The sequence below is a fragment of the Vombatus ursinus genome, unplaced genomic scaffold (genome assembly GCF_900497805.2).
Source record: "Vombatus ursinus unplaced genomic scaffold, bare-nosed wombat genome assembly UNPS02009573.1, whole genome shotgun sequence".
Taxonomy (NCBI): domain Eukaryota; kingdom Metazoa; phylum Chordata; class Mammalia; order Diprotodontia; family Vombatidae; genus Vombatus; species Vombatus ursinus.
This window is the reverse complement of record NW_020949351.1, coordinates 19,940,318-19,958,696: the sequence shown is the minus strand read 5'-3', so window position 1 is coordinate 19,958,696 and position 18,379 is coordinate 19,940,318. Positions and strand designations below refer to the sequence as shown.

General features: G+C 40.7%; 2 protein-coding genes across 2 annotated transcripts in view; one reads left to right on the top strand and one right to left on the bottom strand.

Annotated features, from left to right (window-relative positions):
• Positions 1-838, bottom strand: part of TSHZ1 (teashirt zinc finger homeobox 1) — a 93,810-nt gene extending 92,972 nt beyond the window's left edge. Inside the window, exon 1 of the mRNA XM_027852325.1 lies at positions 764-838. Within this exon, the coding sequence (XP_027708126.1) occupies positions 764-803 (40 nt within the window). The 5' untranslated portion in view covers positions 804-838. The remainder of the gene's footprint in view (positions 1-763) is intronic.
• Positions 668-15,628, top strand: ZADH2 (zinc binding alcohol dehydrogenase domain containing 2). The gene is made up of 4 exons (XM_027852327.1): positions 668-693; positions 4,161-4,347; positions 4,777-5,055; positions 12,548-15,628. Exons 1-4 carry the CDS (start codon positions 672-674, stop codon positions 13,470-13,472), a joined length of 1,413 nt encoding a protein of 470 aa, XP_027708128.1. The 5' UTR covers positions 668-671; the 3' UTR covers positions 13,473-15,628.
• The last annotated feature ends 2,751 nt before the right edge of the window (positions 15,629-18,379 follow it).

Sequence of the window (18,379 nt, the reverse complement as noted above, 5' to 3'; positions counted from 1 at the left end):
TCCAGGAGTCAGGTTCAGTGTCACAACATTATGCCACTCTTAAGCACACTCCCTGTTTATTAATAAACACTTCATTTCTCCTGCGGAGCCAGACTGACTTTAACTCGACCCAGAGACCTATGCATGTGTGTAGACCATACACATTTCTCAGTCCTTATCTCTGTCTACACAGAAATGAAACAGACCCCTCTCCCAGGAACTCTTCCCCGAAATGAAGCAAAAGGAAGTTTTCCCAGCCCAAAAACGTGTTGGCAAAAGCCAAGGGGATGGAGAGCCGACAGCCCCTGAATGACACACCTCACCAACTGCGCTACCCTGCCTGCCTCGTCCATAAAAGAAGTGGCCACCAAAACCACCCACCACCCACACCACACACAACAACAAACACACAACAAAGTGAAATAAAGTACCTAGCCACCTCGAACCCGAAAAATGCATGATAAACCTGACTGTTTCCTTTCCCACCACCAACATACACCACCAAAACTTCCCCTTTAGTCCCCCCACCAAAAAAAAAAAACCTCCAAAACCAAGGTGGCCCCATACCTATCACTAAAGAAGAGAAGGAAGAAGGAGAAGGAGAAGAAGCGCTGGGTTTATTTAACCCCTCCCCTCCTTTGCCCTTGCTGCTCCCTATGGTGCTGGCTGGAGTTGGTGGCTGCTTGGATGCAATGAGAGAGAGTGCGGTAAAGTGTGCGAGGGAGAGAGGGGGGAAGGAGAGGGGAACCGGAGGGGGAGGAGGGGGGAGAAGGAGGGGTGTTACCTGCCGAGCGCCGGGGTGCTTGCTGCTTTCTCCTCGGCATGCTGTTGAGGCTGCCACCAACGCCGCCGCCGCCGCCGCCGCCGCTGCCGCTGGAGAGTTTCCGCAGGACGTCTCCAATCCCACTCTTTTCATGCAGAAGAAACAAAACACATACACATAGGGAGGAAAACGTGGGGGGAGGGGGGAGAGGGGAGAGGAATATAAAGCTGAAAAGAAGAGGGTGGGGGGGAATGCAACTCCTAGTTGTGCTCAGCAGCAGCAGCAGGAGCAGGAGGAGGAGGAGGAGGTGGAGGAGGAGGAGGAGGAGGAGGAGGAGGAAGAGGAGGGGGGGAAAACAAAAGTTTGGTGGTTTGGCTGGGTGGTATTTTCTTCTGTTTGGCTGGTGTCTCCCCCCCGGTCAGCTCCCTGCGGTACCGAGCGGGGTGCGGAGGGGGGCCGTGGAGGTGGGGTGGGGGGGAGGCACACCGCACGCTGCTGCCTGTTTCCGCCGCCGCCACCACTCCAAAAACTTGCTTAGGAAATGTTTTCATTTACAGAGGTTTCTTCTCGCCGTCTTCATAAGTTCCTATTTATATTTTTAAAAAATTCCAGAAGCAGCCTTCGTCTTGTGTCTCTCGCCGCCGGGCAAGAGAAAGGTGCAGTTGGAGATAATTTTCAGACAGGAACAATCATCATCAGCAGCAACAACAACAACAACAGTAATAGTAATTTTAAAAAAAAGCAGCGCGCACAAATCAGTTCGAATTGCAGCATAGATCCATCCTTTTTCCTTCTTTTTCTTCGTCTCCTGCCTTAATCACTTCTTCTTGGGAGAGCTTGAGAAAACAGCAGCGACGAGATGGTAATTTCAGGCACTCCCCCCTGAAGCCTTTCTCCAAGATCAAAGAGTCTCAAAGCGCAACTTTCTCTCCCTCTCCCCCTCTTTTTCTCCCCCTCTCTAGGTTGAGGGGTCGTGGATTTGTGTTTTTTATTGCGCGGATAATAGCTTTTTCATCGTGCAACACTGAGGTCGATCCAGTCTCTCCTTTTCCTCCCAGCACTTAGTCTAAGAGCAAGAAAGCAAATAATAACGAGTAAAGCCCCCATACATACATACATACATACACCGGATGGGAAATGTCAGGCACTGCTCCACCTTCCAAACAGTCACAGATCAAACAGTGTCACCACCACCGGAACACTACTTTCTGCCTCGCTGTGCCACCCTCCCCCCGTTTTTTTTTTCCTCCAAGATCGCAGCTTCTTCGAATACTAAACATAATGAAAACATATTTTTATCATGTTTTTTGGTCGATCTTGATCTTCAACAGAAAAAAAAAAACCCCACACATAACACAAAAAGCACACCCCCCCTTTCAAAAAAAACACACAAAAAAACCACCAACCGGGAAAATGTGTGCAAAAGGGGGGGAGGGGGCGAAGAGAAGACATTCACTAGGTGGGAGAGATGAACATGAACTGTTTTCCCCCCCCTTTAAACTCCTGGGAGAGAAAGAGATCCACTCTCCCTCTCTTCTCTTTTCAGTGAAATATAACACACATTCTGATCCCAGAGCTTTCAGACAGTCTCAACTGATAGACAGACACATCGAGCTGCTTTTCCTGCTTCAGTTTTTACTCCTCCTCCTCTTGCCAACGTCACCCTGACAATTACAAATAGGTCTCACACAAACCATACCTGTCAATCTTTTTAATTGCTTTGTTTTCTTTTTTTTTCCTAGGGCTAAACAATATGACAGAAAAAGAAATCTTAATACAGTATAATATAAAAGATTTCACATGTGAGACAGGCATTTGGGGGTTTTGTCATTATAATCCACTTGCTAATATTCTGTGTAAGACCTATGTATTCCAAGCCAACTTAGGCAGAGATCTACTTTCTACTGGTTTAAAAGGCATGTTACAGCTTCTTTGGTCGTCTTTTCACACACACCCACGGACTCCCATATTTGAGATTGTAGCCCCCTTTAACATTTGTTATGACTGCTTAGCTTTGAGGGATTGGGGGTGGGGTGTTTTGGGGTTTTGTTTGGGGAGTTGGGGGCATGTTGATACATTCTATTTCCTACACCGCAAAAAAAAAATGGATATTTTTCTGGTTATTTTAAATATGCAAAATTTTAAATCATAGACCCAGTTCATCATAGAAGACTGTTGAAAATACTTAATTTGGCTCCTCTATGAAAAGTGAATTGATTTTTTGGTCAATAGCATGCAATTAAGAAGTGAATTGACACTATAGTACTGGAGATCATTCTAGCTGAGTTATAAAATGAACTCTTCATACATCATTGCAATATCTCCAATTCAATTAACTCCCTCAGCATCACCATCTAGAAGTTCAACATGTTTATGTGCTCTGGGAGTTTGGCCCACTAGCTTCCAACACGTGCTTTTTCTCCCAGTGGCAAATCGTGCAGAAGCTACAACGAGAAATCTAGGCCAAAATAAATACAGTAACAGTTAAAGATACTTTCATGGGACATGTGCAAGGGTGGGAATGGAATTCGGTAGACAAGAAGGCTGTAAAACCTAGTAGAAGTTGGGAGGAGGAAGTGCAAGGAGAGATAGATGATGTACCCTCCACCCCAAAATAATAATCATTACCATAACATTCAGCAGGGACCTTCTTTTCTTTTTGGAAAGAAGTTAAGGACATAGTGAACAGGGCGGCAACCGTTGCCTAAACTATGATGCTTTCCCTCTTCCCAAGATCACCGCTCTGCTGGTGGTTGCTAAGTGGCTCTGGGTTGATTCGTACCACCTTGCAAGGAAGTGAACATTTCGCACGGGAAGGGGAGGCGCCTGTGACAGCAGCCCCAGCATTTCTGCAGCTCCTAATAACAACATTAGATTAGCTGCAACTTCTCCACTCTAGGTTTATTGATCTTATAACATTTTGTTTTCTCTCTTTTTCTTTTCAGAGCAGTGCAATCCGTCTTTTTTTTAATCTTTTTTTTTTTTTTAATACCGAGACAGTCCAGAGGAGTGGGAATATCCGGCGCATTTCTTGGAAGGGTGGGAAGAGAGAATCCCTTGGCGTGCAGATTTCAAAACAAAACAAACCAGAAACATTAAAGGAGAAGTGGATGGGGGGGGCGGATCGGAGTTGCAGGAATAGGGGAGGGGGGGGCACATTTTTTCTCCCGTAAACTGAGCAATAGCAGAGCCCCCTTGGCTGCACCGTTCCGATCGTCTGGGCTCATAGGGATATGTGTAGTGTAGGGTGATTGTGTGTCGTGGTGTGGCTGGGATTTTAGGTTCTCACAAACGAGTGTGTACGCACACAGGCACAGCAGCAACCAAAGAGAGGTTTTGCAAGACCTGAGATTTTTTGGGGGGGGAAGGGGGATTATTTTGGCTATTTTTTTTCTTTATTCCTTTTCTTTTTCTTTAGCCGGGGCCGGGGCAAGCGAGCTGAACTTGTTCATTTCAAGTTCGAGGCTGTACGGAAGATCATCCGAGGAGGGGGCGTGGGGGCGTCTGTTGTTTCTGAGTTGTGTAGCCGGGCTTTGCACAAGAAGGACGCCAACAGGCTGCGGGGCGGCTTCATTGCGCAGTCTGTATTTACATACACAAATCTCGTAAGGCAAAGGGGAAGAGAGATCGTGGACCCCTTTCTCTCTCTGGAGGAGTTTGGGGAGGGAGGGGGGTAGGGTGTGGAATAGGAAGAAGGGGAGGGGGTTTGAGTCGAAGTGGGGGAGGAGAGCGAAGGGTTGTGGAGGAGGGGCAGACCTGCCTCTGCTTAGGGGAAGAAAAAAAAGAAAGAAAACACCTTCTTCTGTGTTGTGCAAGATCCGGGCTTGGAGAGTGAATGTGAGTGAGTGTGTGTGTAGGAGAGGGGGAGGGGACTTGGGCAAAGGTTGCATAGGTGAGAAGGAAAGACAGGAGGTCGCGGGCAGGGGGGCGATGAGGGCGGCTGCGGCTGCGGCTGCGGCTGCGGCTCCTGCTCCTGCTCTTGCTGCTCCTGCTGCTGCTGCAATTGTAAGGAGCCGGGTTTCTCTGTGGCCGAGGTGCTGGGGCTCCGCACCGCTGTTGCAGCAGCCGCCGCCACCCCGCCGGCAGATTTGCCACGCCGATCCCTGGCTGCCAACCGCCCCTGCCACCGCCCGGCCTATCGTGGACATGTCCTACGCACGCCACTTTCTGGATTTCCAGGGCTCCTCCATCGCCAAGTTCATGCAGAAGCTGGTGGTGACCCAGCTGAGCCCAAACTTCCGAGAAGCAATTACCCTTCTTCGGGATTCCCCGGTGCCCCTCCCAGGGGACGGAGACCTCCTCGTCAGAAACAGGTGAGCTAGAACTGGGGTCCTTCCCCAGGTTTCTCACCCATACCCTACTAAAACCTCGCCTTCTCCCATTTGTGTCGCCTACCCTGGTTTACTCCCGAGTTCTCGTCTTTATTAAAATGCTTTATGGCCCTGCTTTGTGTTTTTCCCTTCCTTTTCTTAATTTCCCAATCTCTTTAAAAAGAGTGAGAGAGAAAAGAAAAAAAAAGTCTCTCACTTCCTCCCTCTGTCTCTGTCTCTTCCCTCCCCCCCCTTTCACTCTCATCTCTCTGCCTCTTAGTGTCTCACTCTTACAGTCCGACTTACTATGATCCTATAAAGTTGTACCAGCCGCCATCTGGCGAATGTTAATTTAATTTTATTGTTGTTGTTGTGAATATCTGCTGCCAGAACGTCCTGATACTTTCGGGGCTGTTTTAATTTGGGATTCCCCTCCCCTCCCCCACCGTCTTACTTACCCCTCCTCTCTCCACCCCCAAAATAAAACAAACGCGACCCAGAAGGGGAAGCTTCCCTCCCGTCCCACCACACACACATACACACACACACTCACACATGTATACACACTCCATTATTTGACTTATAATCTTTAGGAATGAGAAGGAGCTACACGGATATAAACCAACGATTTTATGTAAAGTATACAGGAAGAGGCTGAGAAAGCAGGATGTCTTTTCCTTGTCCCTTCCAGGTTTGTGGCAGCATTGCTGTGGTGTCTGTGTCTTGAGTGTGTTAATGTACATCTGCCTATGCTGTGTGCTTTTTATCAGTGTTGTTCGGTTATTATCTCAATCCTGTGTCGTGTAAAATCCATGCATTTTGCTTACTGGTTCTGATGCATCCACCCCCGATTCTGTTGTGTCTTTATCACCCGAAGTATGTACGGTCAAGTTCTGGGTTTTTGTGGGATGTTTTTTTTCCCTTTCTGAATACACTGGGCATAACTGCATTTGTTGTGAGCACGTGCTTTACAGTTGTCTACATATCCTTTGGAAAGTCTCTGTTACCCACTTGGTGTGTCTACCTTTTGTAACCCTGTGCCCTCCATTCTCACCCTCCTCGATGTTTTCTCCACCTCACTAACCTTTAGCAAGTAGTGAATCAACAGGAGAGGACTCCCAAACAGTCTGTCAATGCCATCCTTTCCCTGTCACTCATGGCGGCGGTCTCGATCACTGTCATTACTCTGGTACTCATTCCTATAAGCTGTGCAGCTACAAGGAGGCTTCTTCCTACTATATCATCCCCAAATTATCCAGCTGTACTACTTTTAAGAAAATATAGTGCTCATAAAACATCTCCATGTCTGTGAAATGCACTTTGAATTGTTAAGGGGATTGCGTGTTTTTAATGAAGTAGGCTTATAGGGGATGAGAGGGTTAAACGGAGATTTCAATGTGCTGTAACTACTCTGTTACAAATACTGTAAGCCCGACCTCGAAGTTGGTTCATACGCACCTAAGATTTTGAGGACACAATGTGCTTTTACCTAAAGTGCCTAATGTGACTTTTTATCTCTCCATTTTATCAATAGTATCAGACTTTAAAACAGTTCTGGATGATTTAAGAAGTCAGAGAGGGATAGATACACGGTTAGAGACTAGAGAGCGGTACAACTTATGGAAATCCCGTTGGGAATGCTGCGGTCGATTCAGAATCCGGAGGGGTGGAGGCTAATGGTTTGGGTTGGGTGAGGGACTTATTCTGGTGTCTGGTTGTTGGAGAGATTTCTCATTAATTTTCAAGTTTGCAACTTTGGAAATGGAGTTATAGTGAATGAGTTTATTTCATTTTGTAATGAAATGTCCAGACTTTAGATCTTAAAGAGAACCCATTTTCCCCAAGTTTAAGAAAAGTGGTTTTGTGCTTGAATTTAGAAGATACTATATACATAGTATACACACACACACAGATGCATATATATATTTATAAATGGGAGCAAAGCAGAGATGAGAACCAGGCTTAGAGTGGAAACTAAATTGTCCTGTAAAACTTCAACCCGATGTATTGAGGCTTCACGCTGACTCGTTGCCTGTCCTGTAGAGAGAGAGAACAGTAATGTCTGAAAACGCCAAGTACCATTAACACCTACCCAAAGGCTAGATATAGTCTCATCTTTTGAATGGGATAGGGGGATGAAAGTGAGGAGAGACGGTGAGAAGTTAGACATAGAGACTACTAAGGGCTGTGTCTCTCTCAGATGGGAGAAGCTGCAGTTTTGCATTCACCAACCACCCCAGCCCCTCCATCATCACCCTTTTACCTATGAATTTTAGCAAGTTACTTGTATATTTTTTCCTTGTCAGACCCCTCCCCTCTCCTGTCTCCCTCTTCCCCTGGGGGCTTCTCAAGCATTGCCTGATGTTGCCTGCCAAGTAGATTGAGGGGACAGCTCTGCCGAATGAGGGTTACATAGGATTGTTCCTAAGATATAAGTAACTTAGTATCCCAGATACCGGTTTATCGGAATGTAAATCACAAGTTTGAAGGTCACCAGCTTGGATTAAATGCCTTTTAAATTTTCTCTCAAATACAGAGTATCTTACTAATATAAATATTTGTTTAAAAAAATAAAATTGTTACAACAGACTTTTTCCTCCGGATCTGCCACAGGAAGAGAAAGGGGCCAATTCGTCCCTCTCTCCGCCCACACACATTCCCCTCTCTTCTTCACTGTCGCTGACCCTTTGGAAAACCTGCTCCCTCCCCAAAGAGTAGGAAAAATCCCTCAGTTAATTTAATCTTGGCAAGACAATTTCAGTGGAGATGGCATCCTATAGGATTTTTAAAATAAAATGTAGTTTTAATAATTTATTGGCATTTTGTTCATTTTAATTGTGATCCACCTCCTGAACAATGTTAATTGGATTGAAATTTTATGCAAACAGCCCTCATTTTTATTATAAAATATGCTTTGGAATTGATGATTTTACACATAAGCCCCTCTCCACTTTTTATAAATACACAAGATAATGTTTTGCTTTTTTTTTTCCTTTTTTCTCCAACTTTTTTTGGAAGTGAGCCGTTTACCCATCTTATTTCATCAGAACTGAAAAACAGCTAAAATCTTTATTCAAAGAGAAATGCTTTTAAATTAGAAATCGATTTAGAACAGTAAACTTTGTCATTTCAAGAGAATGAGAGGAGGACATAAAGTCCTAAAGGTATATATTTATGCCATAAAAGTCATTTTCCAATTTTCACTTTCTCTTGTTATATTGTGGAGGACAACTGCCACTTGCTGCCCTTTTCTGTGTCAATGCTTAAAAAAAAAAAACCACCACCCACAGTTTGTTATATGCTGTCCTTGAGCTTTTTGTAAAAAACAGTTTGTTTCGTTTCAAAAATATTTTTAAACGATTTCTTTGCTGAGGTTTCACATAATTGATCAGAGAATTTGTTAAAATATCAAAGAAGGTGTTGAGATTTAGTTTTGATGCATGATTTGTTGATCACAGTAAGGAAAATATGTTCTGGCTGTAATTTTTTAAATGTTCTATGGATGACTTTATTTTGCCTTCTGTGTTTAGGTCTTTTGCTCCGGATTTCTGTCTTGGATTTTTTTTTTAATAGAGTAGTTTTTCCCCTCCCCTCTGCCAGATCACCCTATTTTCACAGTAAACAAGACCAAAGGGTTCAACACTTTTTAGTATAAATAAACTGAGTGACTCAAGAAGAGTGTATAATTATTTGGGGAAAGCCAGCACACACACATACGTACACACACACACACACACACACACCTGCTTTTTTCTAATGCTTGTAAATTTCAATTTTTAAAAAAGCCGATTCAATCAAATTGCTAGACTCGCATTAAAATGAACACATTTTAATTTGGGAAGGAGTCGTGGAAATAGAGCTGTTAGCAAACTATTGCAACCCCCTTGTAGAATTTCTTTACCTCAGTTTTCTTGCTTTCTATCTTTACCAATACCCGATTCCCCTACTCCCAATCTCTTCATCGCTTTCTTGATGCTCTTGAACTTGTTTCTACTTTTTAAATGAAGGTGGCTGGTGGGCTAACAAAACCCCTCTCAGCTACCCTCAAAAGGCAAGGTAAGGAAGGGAGGGCTCTCCGTGGACAATATGCTTCCCTTAAGCTGCTGCATTTGATCATCTAAACGTGGGGAGGGGAAAACCTAAGAGGGGAGGGTGAACCCTCACTGGAGGATGTCTGGGGTGGACTTCTAGGAGGATTGGAAAATATGGGGATTGGATAATAAGAGGGTTGGTAGCCCACTGGCCCAAAGAATCTTTTCACACGGAGGAAGCAGCTTTACTGGAGTGTGGTGGGGGAGGAGGGCGGGAAGAAAGAGCCGCAAAACCGAAAATTAAAGTCAAAAGCCTGGCAGAGAGTGTACAGTGAGTGCACCGTGCCTTCCTGCGCACTCCTTTCACCCCATTCTCCTTTTGGGTTTCACTGAAAACTTACGAGCTGCCAGTCTCATGTGGTTTTGCAGACCCGGCTTAAAAAAAAAAAAAAAAAAAAAAAGCTTGGACTGCCTGAACTGCTTCTTGCCTCAACATCACCCCCAGCACGTGCTCTCCGTTTCTTTGCGTCCCCCCACTCCTTCCCTCTCTTTATCATGCTTCTCCCTCAGCTAAGGAACAGAAAAGATGCAAGACATGGCTCTTGATGGAATCATTGCTGGAAGTGGTCACGGGGAGGGAGAAGGTTGGAGGGGCTAGAGAGTTGAATTGAGTTGAAATATCTGTAATCTGAAGGGTTCTCACCTCACTCTCTGCCTAACATTAGCATCCTTAACTGCCTGCCCATCCCCTTCTCCTTTTTCATGGAACCCCAGCCCAGCATGACACCTTCCTCATTAGACCCGAGCTCAGACTTTTAAGTATTTTATTCTTTGTTTTAAAAGCTTGTGGTAGTTTTACTGGGGGGGGGGGTGGTAATAGGAAAAAGGGTTGACAAGTCACTTGAGATAGAAGGTAATAAGATGTATAACAAAAATGAGGATCTTCTCATGCCCTCTTTCTGCTACTGAAATCTCTATCTTTACCATCTCATCCCCTTCTTGGGACTACCTAGGGATCAAGCTTCAGCAGTGGCAGCCCTCCATAGATAGGGAGAGTGAGGGTAGTGCCCACCACGGTTAGTGTGGAAGTAAAATTAAAAAAAAAAAAATCTGGCACCTCATCCTGTCTTTGTTATTGTTACTGTCCTGATATTGATGCTAATATTATAAATGTTTTGGGTGTTGCTTTATTTTTCTTTTTTCAGCTAAAACCGAAAAAATCATAGGCCATACCCCCTCAACTGCTAGGCTCTAACAAACAGATTTTCAGATACTTTAGCCACATGTTTTAGCCTCCATTTTGCCCTTCTTATCTTGAGCTCCAAGTCGTTGGCTTACTTTTATGAGTCTTCATTGCATCATTTTCATTTCTGCCCTCTCCTTTTACCTTCATCTCTAAGTAGAAATGGGAGGGGGGGAGAACTGTTATAGAGAAAAGGTGGGGAAAATAGAAATTTTGTTTTGTTTTTCTTCTCTTCCTCACCCAAAGGCTGCCTGTCCCCTGGGAGGAATCTCACATCAAAATCACTACCACCTAGTTTAGGGCTTTGAAGAAATAAAGGAAAGTATTAAATAGGCCAGCACTAGAACAAGGTTTTAGGGTGTTGAACTAGTATTGGCTTAGGAAGGGTTAATTTTGAGAAACTAGGCAAACAGGAGGAAACAGTAGGTACAATGGTAGTAACCCTCTCCTTCCCACCCAAAAAAAAAAAAACCCACCCAAAATTCATTCCTCTTACTCTTTTGCTATAAGCCCTTCCTTGAAGCTGCTTTGCAATCTAAAGCAGTGATACCAATAAACCTTCAACTTGGCCTTCATCAGGTCTCTCTGCGATGTCCTGAAGGACCATGGTCTTTTCTAGAAGCTTGTCTTTTTTTTTCTTTTTCTTTTTTTTTTTTTTTGAGATGGAGTGGGGTTGAGAGTAGAGTAGGTAGGAGTGGACCTTGGGAACTTGTGTAAATTTAAGGGTAAGATGGCAGATGTTTTTCTTTTCTAAAAATACAATGTAGTTATCTTGGGCCAAATTAGAAAAGGGAAAAATCGGCATTTTAACTTCTTTCCATTCTTCTGCGTTAGATAGATGTAGGAAATGCAGTAGCAGGTTAATAAGACCTATGTGGATTCTGCTGACTTCCAAAATCAACCTAACAGAAACAGAAATAATTTTCTGAGATCTCATTATTATGTAAGTGAATGTCAGTGTTTATATCTATATATGTACAATATAGAAATACACAGCATTTTTAAGCACAAGGTTTATTGACTGTATTTGGATATTACTTGTCCCCCTTGCCCTGGACAGTTTAGCTTACTGTGACAATTAGAAATGAATCATTTGGAAATGACATACTTAGAGATTTCTGCATGCCACCAGATACTGTAATCTTTTCATTTTACTCGAAGTGGAAATAGTATTTTTTAAGACTTTTCAGTAACATGTCTGAGCTGTCTCCTGACATTTTCTAATTCTGGTTATCTAATTCTTTTTTTCTTATGTATCAAGATATTTTTATTATGAGCTCTACTAAGATGAAAAATTCTTATAAAAATAAAACCCCTCCAATTAAATTATGTTCTGATACCAAAATGAAAGTAATCATCTGGTATTAATCATGTTATATCTATGACTGTCATTGGGGGGAAAAGAATATATATATATATACACACACACACAGAGAATTAACATTCCCTTTCGTCCGAAAAATACTAAAAAAAACACTGAGTATTCAACATTCCAAATGCTTAGGAAACTATTTTGATTTAATTAATCAAATTGCTTATTTTTTACCCTGGAATTCAAGAAATCAAAAAGAAAAATTTGCTGTAACCACTCCCAACATTTTTTAAAGCTTCTCCACAGTAACATGCTGCAGCCAATGACCTTGTACAACACATCAATCCTGAATAATATCATTGTCATTAATATTATCTGAAGTATTAATTTGTTGCCAAAATCAATACAAGTCTACTTCCTTATATATGTTTTATCCCATAGTGTTGCCTTTATGTCTTTGGTAAGAGGTCTATTAATTTCCCACCCATACCCACATATGAAATTTCTAGGTAGTATAAGGCTTAGGAGGACTTAGAGGCTTGTTTTTTTTTTCTTTTTTCTTCCTTTCTTTTTTAAAAAATTGGCATGCTGGGGAAAAATAACTTCTTGAGTTTTAAAAATTATGTGGAACAATTTCTAGGCTGATAAAACTATAAAGTATGCCAAAAGCTTTATTGAAAATCACCGTTGTACTAATGTGTGTTTAATTTCCTTTTCAGTTTTAACAGGAGGACTGAGTTGTTGGGGGGGGGAGTTGTATGTTTTGGGTTTTTTTCCAAAAATCTATCTGAATGTATATTGTGGTTACCCCTTCCTTAATAGCTTTAATCAGAAAAATTTATCCACATGATATGACATCTAAAATTCTTAACAAAGAAAATATCTTAACCTATTTTTGTTTTCTTCTAGATTTGTTGGTGTTAATGCATCTGACATAAACTTCTCAGCTGGCCGCTATAACACTTCAGTTAAAGTCCCATTTGATGCAGGTTTTGAAGGTATCGGTGAGGTAGTAGCCTTAGGCCTTACTGCTAGTGCCAAATACACAATTGGCCAAGCTGTGGCATACGTGACACCTGGTTCTTTTGCTGAATATACAGTTGTGCCCGCCAAAATTGCAATTCCAGTACCCTCTGTGAAACCTGAGTACCTTACCTTGCTTATAAGTGGCACTACCGCATACATCAGTCTAAAGGAGCTTGGAGAATTGTCCGAAGGGAAGAAAGTTTTGGTGACAGCCGCAGCTGGGGGGACTGGACAGTTTGCCGTGCAGCTTGCAAAGAAGGCAAAATGCCATGTAATTGGAACCTGCTCCTCTACTGAAAAGTCTGTTTTTTTGAAATCTATTGGCTGTGACCTTCCCATCAACTATAAGAGTGAGAATGTTGGTGCTGTCCTTAAAAGGGAGTACCCAGAAGGTGTGGATGTAGTATACGAATCTGTTGGTGGAGAGATGTTTGACTTGGCTGTCAACGCCTTAGCTATCAAAGGGCGCTTGATAATTATTGGGTTTATCTCTGGCTACCAAACTCCTACCGGCCTTTCGCCCATTAAAGCAGGGACTTTGCCAAGTAAACTACTGAAGAAATCCGCCAGTGTCAAAGGTTTCTTCTTGAACCATTACTTTTCTGAATACCAAAAGGCCATGGACCACTTGCTCAAGATGTATGAAAGTCAAGAACTGGTTTGTGAGGTGGACCTTGGAGACTTGTCTCCAGAGGGCAAGTTTACTGGCTTGGAGTCTGTATTCCGTGCTGTAGATTACATGTACATGGGAAAAAACACTGGAAAAATTGTAGTTGAATTACCTCACTCTGTCAACAGTAAGCTGTAAAAACAAAACAATGATATAAATCAAAAGAGAAAGAAAATGGGCACTTTATGCCCCAGAATTACTAAACACAATTCATTTTAGTTGGTAATGGATAGAATATTTTTTTAAAAAGCAATAAGGTGTTAATGAACAGGTTTCTCTCTTTTTCTCACTTAAAGGAGTTCGAATAAAACGTGTCATGTCAGTGGCTGAGAATATTAAGTGCCTGCATTGATTGCTTAGCTTTCATACTTACAATCTTGACCAGTTTCATACCAGATTCTTCATTTGTTCTGGGAATCTATTGATTCCTGATGCACAGTCTCCTCTAATCAGTGTTTCTTCAACTTGCTGAGATTTTAAAAACAATTTTGAAAACATTAGATTATTTTTTCCTTTTATTTTCCTTAGGTGCCATTTAACATTCATGGAATGCTCTATACATAGGGGCAGTTGTAGGCAAAAACCACTCTGCCCTTGAGAGTCACTAATACTGGAGAAAGAGAAAAAAAGTTTTTAACATTGTAGAAATTGATAAATAAAAAAAATGATTCAGATATAAATTTGGAGATTCTCAAGGAAAAGGAAACTGATTATCTTACTAATGAATACATGTAACCACAAGTGTCCTTCTGAAGTATAGCATAGTATTATTTTCTACACTTAACCTGAAGGTGTTTGGAAGGGGAAATTTCACTTTTAGAAAATAGCTTTGAAAATTCATTATAAGGGACATATTCTGTAGAATTACAAGAAAAATAAAAGGATCATAAGATTTTGTATTCACCAGAAGAAAACGTGGTGTGTGTACAGCAAGCATTTAAATGATGACAGGATACAGAAAACACAAGGGGAAAAATAATGTAGATAAAAAAACAGTCAATAGCAGTGGATTTTTTTTTTGTTGGGCATAAAAGTATATTAAAGAGTTGTGTGTATAATAGGGACTTAAATGATCAAAGATAATTTGTTTAAGAGCATAATTTACCACATGTTGGCAGGGGGATTAAATCATAATATTGCCAATAAGACAAACACATGAAGCTGTGATCAGTAACTGGTCCTGTCTGTTCTGGTAGCCCAAAATGCCATTTTTTGATATTAGTAAGAAGGGATAGATCCTTCCACTCACCACCAGCACTTTACTGCAGCCACCTACCTCTTATGGCAAGTAACAGTGGATGTGATCAGAAGCTGGTTATGTACTTCTCTTCTAAATCATATATGTCTGGAGCTCATGGACTTGCCTTTACCTTCAACACACTAATGAACTTGCTTCTAATTTAATTGTTGTGCTGGAATTTCAGAATGCCTTTCCAGAATACGGTAGATCTCTACCAAGTCATCATAATTTTTTTTTTTAAAGTATGGTAGTCAAGTGTAACTGTCATATCATATGCAGTATAATTAAAGTTGCTCAGGGAAAAGTTTGTAACTATATTTGAAAATATTATTTTCTTTCCTTCAATCTGAGGAGGAATGAAATTCTCCTGCTGAATGGCTGTTAGTATCTATTTTACAAGATTTACTCATTTTCAGGTACCTAATGTAGCTGCTAGCATGCATGCACAACAATACAATTTATATGGTAAATGGAACCAAATAATGGCTTCACTGAATGTTATGGCTGCACTGAAGGGAAATGTCACGGTAAATAGCTGCCAAATTATGGATCACGCCGAAGTGTCACAACTGCACTAAAGACAAATAGCACTAGAGGCTATTGCCACTGTGACGCTTTTGAGTTATGAAGAAGAGGAGCAGCCTCATGTGAGGTTCTTTGTGTGCTCATTATAGCAAAGGGTTACTGGTGCAATGTACAAGGAAACCCCATCCAATGTGGAGGTTGGTTATTAATCTGTCCCTTTCAGATCTAACAGCTGAAGCAAAACGGAAAGAGTCTCTGCTTTCTTTGCTTTTAGACACACAAACAAAGGGGGGAAAATGCAGGTTTTATGAATGTAAATGTGTACAGGAAATGACTGGTGATGGAAAAATGTTGTAATAAAATAATCTAATCAAAGAATATTATTAAATTTAACGTAGTATGTGTCTGAAAGGTTTAGTTGCTTCTTATGCAGATAGATGTGTGAATATAAGCAATAATGCACTTTCTCCCTTTGTAAAGACTTGAGTAGTAAGGACATTACCAACTAAATTGCTTCTTCTAAACTGAAGTGAGTCCCGGTTTCTTTCATTTTAATGGGCGGGTAATAAAGATGAAAGACTAACATTTTAACTGATGGATCCCTTAAGCTACAGAATAGAAATTTATTATGTTTCGAGGGGATGTGCTAAATTCAGCTCTGTAAGAAGAAGAAGGAAAAACCAAACACCCAGGTTTAAAATAAAATATAAACTGAAACTCTGGTGGTGCCCCACCCTACCCCACCCCCACCTCCACGTACCAAGAGTGGGAAACTACAGTGCGTACTGTTTCCATTTATTCTTTGAAAACAAGCATGAAAGATTTCACCCATTCAGATAATACCAAAAATGTGTTTAAACTTTTTTTCTTTTGAAAAATGATCTGTAAATTGAAGGTCACAGTTCAACATTAGTTTCTCTCTTCTGGAATCATGGTTCAAACCCAATCTCTAATGTTAAGTGAAATGAGTTTGATGGTCTAAACACCTTCCTTGCTGGACTGTATTACATATCACAAAAAGTACCATCCATAATTCAGTGCAATTGTCAGTCTTTGTTTTAGGGAAGGAACTAGGGATGAACAATCATGGTGGATAAATTATTTCTCAATTCTCAGTGTGGCCTCATCTTCACGTCAGTCTTAAGGTCATTGGCAGGGCAGCATGGGGGGGGCTTGCCTCTCATACACTTGCTCTATGGAGAAATGAAGGCTTTTCAACGATTAATTACAATTAGGCTGCTGCTTCTGAAAATGAAACCCGACTTCTTAGGCATTTTTTTTACATGCAAAAATACCAACTAAACAAATGTCATTGGGCCCTTTTTATTACAACTGTCTTATTAAGCTCAGTCTATGTCAGCAGGAAAACCAAATAATGCATGTTCTACAGAAAAGATTTTTTAAAAAGAAGTTTCACAACATAGTTGATATAAAATGCTTCTTATCATATTTCATCAGAATAAGATTTCTGTAGAACTGGGGGAGGGGGTCTTTAAATGGTCGCTAGTATATCCAGCATTTATCTTGTGCACAGGGCAATAATGGCAAATAGCTGCTTTTTATTAAAAAAAAAATCTGCATTATGTACTTCAGGAACATTCTAGCTAATGAGTATGTAATGTCCTGAGTACAACACAGAACTCCTTTTTGTGTTCACAACCACAAGATGCTGGAAACTTGACAAATGATATCATTTAAGACAGATGCCTGCCTTAGGGACCTGTTTTGGGGCTTCCTGTTCTGGCTTTTATTTGAGTAACATTTGTAATTGCCACCGGATCTGTACCTATGTAGTGTTTTAACCCCTTCACATAGTTACCAGTTAACATGAATTCGATAGGTTGGTGGTTTCCATTAAATGGTAGGGAAAAAGTGAATAGTATTGATAGCTGTATTATATATATATATATATATATATATATATATATATATATATAATAGCTTATTGAAAGCTAATTCAGTGTATAGACCTATGTGATGAATGCCATTAATTGGAGTTACAGATCAAGACCAATTGAAATAAGTAACAAGAAACTTTCAGAATAAAATGCAATAAGGGAAAATAAGTACTACCAGATTTGTATGATGATACTTTCCCAAAGGGAAGCTTCATAAATGTAGCCCAGATTCAAAATATTTCTCCTATATCTACCAGCATTCTATACATTTCTACCTTATTATCTTGGTTGATAAAAATAGGCTCATTGATCTATGATTTAAAATTATCTTTCTGTGTTTATTAGCAGATTTTATTTGATACTCATTTTTCTCTCAATCTCAGATTCTCAGTAACTAGAAAATCTTAAAGAACAGGACCAAATGTGAATGTCTTTGGGAGGAAGGAAAATTCTAGCTTGTGAATACAACAATCTTCAGATTATTGTTGTTTTAGTCTATAGCCACATTAAAAAAAAAAACCTTTAAATTCTACTTTCCTTTCGCTAAGCATTTAGCATTATGACGCCAAATCATTAAAAGCAATATTCAATATGAGAACTATTGCATTTATATAGACAATGTATGGAAAATGAGCAAAATAATCCAATTTGTTGAACATAAGATGGTAATGGGCTGAAAAGAAGCATATATCAACTCATGTAATTTTTTTACAAGATAGTTTATTTTAAAAGCAAAGGAAATAATATGCAAACAGATATATATTCTAGGACTGGTATGCAGTTCTTCTAACTAGATTTGAATAAATGATGAGATATTATCAACATGACCAAAAATGTACTTAAGTGGATACTATCTTGGAATCAAAACTTTGATGCAGGATAAATAAAACTGGCTTTTGTATTTTTTTTTCAATCTATTCTCTAGATTTTAAAAGTGCACGCCTAGGGGAAATATCAGACTCATGAAATTTTTCATGAATTCTCCAAGCGGTAAAGTAGAACTTGAAGAACAGTCTGGGGATACTAATATATACCTCATATGTTCTGGGAGGCAGAAAGCCAAAAACTGAAGTTTTCAACTGCCCCCAAAAGTAAAAGTTTCCCTGGAAAGGCACTATGTTACAGTGTCTTTCTGCCAACGTGAAATTAAAATAATAATTAAAACAAACCCTGCTGACTACTAGTGCTATCCAATTAAAAAAGAAGCATTCATGCCTAGAGTTCAAAAAAATGTTTCATGAAAGCATATGGCAGGATAGTAGAGTAGGTACGTTTTTTTGTCCCCCCTCAATGAGGAACTGGGTGACTGAACAGTTCCTTTGGTCAGTGGAAAATGTGGAAAGGTTTTTAAAGGTATATTCAGGGTGTTTTGTTCCATTTGC